Genomic DNA, 4,957 nt, shown 5'->3' on the forward strand with positions numbered 1-4,957 from the left:
GGCCCTGCACCCGCCCGCCCGATGGCGTCCCGGACGGTGCACAGTGGCCCCGGCCGGCCTGGGTCGTCTGCACACCACGCGCGCCCGCACGCGGGGCACGGGCTCGGGAGCTGGCGGCTCCACCCCTTAGGCGCCGATGGCCACGCCCCTCCGCGAGTGGCCACACCCCCAGGCAGTGGATCCGCCCCCAAATCGCCCCACCCCTCAGAGGTAGCCACACCCCTCAGACAGTGGCCCCTCCCCTCCGGTGGACGCTGGGTGTGCGGGGCTGCGGCCTGCGTGCGGGAGGGGGGACTGGGTGTGCGGGGCTGCGGCTTGTGCGCGGGGCTATGCGTGCAGGGCTGCGGCCTGTGTGCGGGGCTGTGCGTGCGGTCACCGTGGAGAGGATGGCTGGACCAGTCCGCACCTGCCAGGGGCCGGCCGCTGGCCTGGGGGTTTCCAACACGAGCTGTTTGCGTCGGTGCCGTCGTGGAAGGGGGGTTGGGTCACGGGCACCATCTTGTCCGCACGGAGGAGGGCGAGGTCCCCCCCAAGACCCCCCCGTGACGGGCCAGCCGCGTCCCGCGGCCACTGCTCCAGCCTCGGGTCTCCCCCACGGCCTCCCTGCCCCCCCCTCGCCTCTCCACGGCCTCCCTGCCCCCCTCAGCCCCTCCACGGCCACTGTGTCCCCCTCAGCCCCTCCACGCTCACTGTGTCCCCCTCAGCCCTCCCAGTCACTGTGTCCCCTCAGCCCTCCCAGTCACTGTGTCCCCTCAGCCCTCCACGGTCACTGTGTCCCCTCAGCTCTCCACGGCCTCCCTGCCCCCCATCAGCCCTCCACGGTCACAGTGCCCCCTCAGCTCTCCCCTGGACTTGGTCTGGGCTGTGGGTGCCCCTTTTCCGCTCTTTCTCTCCTCTCCTGCTCTCCTGGCTCAGTTCCTGACAGTGTTCAGTGTAGTCAAGGGGTGGGGGCTTCGGACAGGAGTCCACCCGCGCTCACCGCTTTCAATAAAGGCCCCCAGGGCCACCTCTGGAAATGTGGCTTCTCTGTTTCTCTTGACTGAATTCCCTTACATTGGGTTCGCGTGGGTTTGTTTTGTTTTGTTTCTCAGTACTGGGGTATGAACTCGGCTTCACACTTGCTAGGTGGATGCTCTGTCACTTGAACCACACCTTCAGCCCTGTCTCTGTTTTGGGGTGTGTGTATGTTTAAAATAAATTACCCAGTCTCAAATATTCTGTGATAGAACACAAAACACTGAAACCAAGTGTTCCCATGCTCTCTCCCATACTTTGTTGGCATACAGTTAACTGACAGCTTTGCTGTTATTATTTTGAACACACAGTGTGTGTTTGGCTATTTACATGGCCTGTCTTTCTGGACTGGAATAGAGGCACCATTAGTACAGGAATTGTGTTTGTCACAGCCCCCCTTTGTAGAGCCACCACCAAAAGAGCATTTGGCACAGAGGGATTCAGAGTTAGCACTAGCCTGACTAGCCAGTTCTTCTTCTTAGGGTAATTTGATGTGCTACCAAATATACAAATAATAGATGTAACACGAAGCCTGAGAGGCACTTGTGAAAACTAAAGCGCTCATTGGGCTAATCATTTGAGTGGAGGGAGGTTTCCATGGTCAAAGAAAAGCTATAAATCCTCCTAACTCTTCCTGTTAGCACCTACTGGACAGGATCCTCGGAGAGAGCAGGTTAGTGCGGCAGCTCTTCATATATTCCTCTTCCAGTTTTTGGTAGAATATGCTTTGTTGCCCAGTTTGTAGCATATAGTTAGCAACTGTTTTAATGTTAATGCTTATGATTCCAAAGTCTGCTTGTATCAGATAAAAAGGACAGGTGATTTGTCATCAGGCATGACAAATGTATCTCTAGATAGGGCCTTTCTGAAGGCTTGTGCTGCCCCACGACTGACCAAAAAAAAAAAAATGCAACAGTTAAATGGTGAATGACATAACAGACAGAACGGGGAAACGTGTTGATTTGAGGGCTATTTTCCAGCCCATTTGTTTTTTGTTTTGTTTTGTTTTGTTTTGGTCGGTTGTAGGGCTTGTACTCTGGGCCCGGGCGCTGCCCCTCAGCTCTTCAGCTCAAGGTGAATACTCTTCCGCTTGAGCTACTGCACCACTTCCAGTTTTCTGGTGGTTCGTTGGAGATAAGAGTCTCACAGACTTTCCTGCCCGGGCTGGCTTTGAACTGTGACCCTCAGATCTCAGCCTACTGAGTAGCTAGGATGACAGGCGTGAGCCGCCAGCACCTGGCTATTTTTTTTTCATTTTTCAAATTTTTAAAAATCACTTAGATGTTTTTGAACACAGTTGGTTCACACACAGGCACCGGCCACCTCGTGCTGTGGTGGCTGACAAGGGTACAGGATCTTCCTGGATCTGGGAGTCTGCCCCGGGCATGGGGAGGATGCCACCCCTCAGTCTGAGCGGCACTGCTCTGTGCCCACGTTTCCGGGGCGCTTCCTGCAGTGGAGCCGCTGTGATTCAGTTCTGAAGCCTGCGTTTTTCTCAGACTTGCCCCAGTCTTTAAACCACAACGACCATGATGGCAGTTCAAATTTGATTATTCTCAAGTAGCATCAAGGATCTGAGTAGATAAGAGTCTCTCTTTTGGCTTTAGCTTTTTCATCTGAGTTCAGACTTCTTGTGAGCTTGGGGAATTCACAGGTGAGAGCGTGGTAGAAGTGGGCTTCAAAGTGGCACCAGGCTTTAACTCAGATGGATGTAGGAGAGATGTGTTCTTCCTTATTGTCTAAGAGATTTTGATTACTTATTTTTATATTATTATTCTTATTACTGTTATGATTATTTGAGGCCTGAGGGAGGGGGCTCAGCTCTCAAGGCTGAAGAAGCTCTCAAGGCAAGAAGCCTACTTGGTGAGCCAGTTTAGTTTCATTTCGGACATCCCTGCAGGCTAATAGCAGACAGGAGAATCAGAGTTGGGACAACAGATGCTGAGGAGAATGTCAGGGGAAAGGAACCTTGATACTCCGTTGGGGAGATGTAAAAATGCAGTCACTGTGGGGATTAGTATGGAGGTTCCTCCAGAAACTAAATTTTTTTTTGGGGGGGTGGATCCGGTCATGGGGCCTGAACTCTGGGCCTGGGCGCTGTCCCTCAGCTCTTCAGCTCAAGGCGAACACTCTACCACTTGAGCCACAGCACCACTTCCAGATTTTTTCTTTTTGCTTATGTGGTGCTGAGGAATGGAACCCAGGGCCTCATGCATGCAAGGCAAGCGCTCTCCCACTGAGCCACCTTCCCAGCCCCAGAAACTAAATATTGAAGTACCATGATCCTGCTGGGGAGCCAAAGTCAGCATGGAAACTGCATACCTCTGTTTATGCAGCACTATTCACAATTGCCAGGCTGTGGGAGCAGCCTAGAGGCCCTACAATGGGAGAATGGACAAAGAAATTGTGGTGTATAGAATATGCATAATGAAGTTTCATTCAGGCATAAAGAGATGCGAAGTTATGCCATTTGCAGGAAGATGGGTAGAACTGGAGAACAAAGCCAGACTCAGAATGACAAATATTGCAAGTTTTCTCTCCTAGGCAGAATCTAGACAGAAACAAGAGCATACAAAGGGAACTATTTGTTCTTTGAGGGGTGGATATCGGTGGGTAGGAGAGGATCACGGGAGGTAGCCAAGGTAATAAAAACACACTGTATACGTGTATGAAAATGGCACAATGGAACCCATTATTTTATTTTTAAAGAAATGGGAGTTGTGTTCATGCTCTGCATTTTCTCCATGGTCCCGACTCGTGCTGGCAGCGCCCTCAGTGTCTGCAGGCCGCTGACTCAGGGTGCATTGCTTTCATGCCTTGGTTTGCTAGAGACAGAATGACTCTTCTACTGAGCCTGTTTTTCCATACTCTTAAATAATGAGATAATTGGCTTTACTTTTTAAGCCTGAGCAGATTTGAGCTTCTGTATTACCAAGCTATGCTTTGTCCTAACTTCTGTTGAGTCAAGGAAAAGGGGATTAGAGGGCCTACTTTAGGGCTTAATCTACAGTGTCACAAAGCTGATAGATGTGTGATTACAAATACTTACTCTGCACAGCTCCGTCAGCTCCTGTAACACCAAGTTACGTGCATGTCTGTGTGGTGCTCAGGGTTGCGCCATGCGTGCTAGGCCCGTGTACCACGGGGATGCCCCGGCCCCGTAGTGAGTTTCTGTTAAATGCTTCACAAGCCCTGAGCCTCCCAGCAGCAGGGCACGGGGGATTTGCATCTGTGCAGCCAGCACGGCAGGCAGGCTCACTTTGCCTACAGCACCGTTGAGATGCAGTCTTGTATTTTCCAGGCTGCCAGGTTCGGTCCTCTTCATCTCTGCCTCCTGGGTAGCTAAGATTGCGGGCATGAGCCACTGGGCCTGGCCTTAAAGACTACGACTATTTCTGCTCAAGAAATAAAACACTGCTGGCAACTTTTGAACCCCTCACTTCCCTCCCCAGTCACAACCCCTTCTCCTCACAATTGGCAACCTCCATCTTCGCAATCATGAGTTTCTTGCTTTCCTTGGCCATTTCCCCGGATATGTTTGTATCCCTTTGCCAGGCCTTTGGATACCTGCTTCCGCCACGCTCTACACACAGCTAATGTCAGGAATGGTGTGCTAGTTTGTGTTGTGAACATAATTTAAAAATCTTTCCCTTTAGGAAACTGACCTGGGAGTCATGGCCGCCAAACCCAAGCTCTACTACTTCTGTGGCAGGGGAAGAATGGAGGCCATCCGCTGGCTGCTGGCTGCCGCTGGTGTCGAGGTGGACTCCCGATGGGGAAGAGGAAGACGGAGGGTGGGGATGGGGTGGGTCGCCGCCGCTCCCCTTCTCCAGGGTCCAGCATGCTGCACCCAGGCTGGGCCTACTCTTCCACTGAGATGGGTGCGGGGGTGCTGGTCCCGAGGAGCGGGGGGGGGGGGGGGGGGAGGGCGCTGAGGGTCTGG

The 4,957-nt window shown here is 52.8% G+C and overlaps 1 protein-coding gene across 1 annotated transcript in view; it reads left to right on the plus strand.

Annotated features, from left to right (window-relative positions):
• The window catches only part of LOC105987713 (glutathione S-transferase A4-like), a 13,752-nt gene that overhangs the window by 595 nt on the left and 8,200 nt on the right, over window positions 1-4,957 (plus strand). Inside the window, exon 2 of the mRNA XM_013019068.1 lies at window positions 4,671-4,808. Coding sequence (XP_012874522.1) covers window positions 4,689-4,808 — 120 coding nt within the window. The 5' untranslated portion in view covers window positions 4,671-4,688. The remainder of the gene's footprint in view (window positions 1-4,670; window positions 4,809-4,957) is intronic.

Source organism: Dipodomys ordii, unplaced genomic scaffold (genome assembly GCF_000151885.1).
Source record: "Dipodomys ordii isolate 6190 unplaced genomic scaffold, Dord_2.0 Scaffold44, whole genome shotgun sequence".
Taxonomy (NCBI): Eukaryota; Metazoa; Chordata; class Mammalia; order Rodentia; family Heteromyidae; genus Dipodomys; species Dipodomys ordii.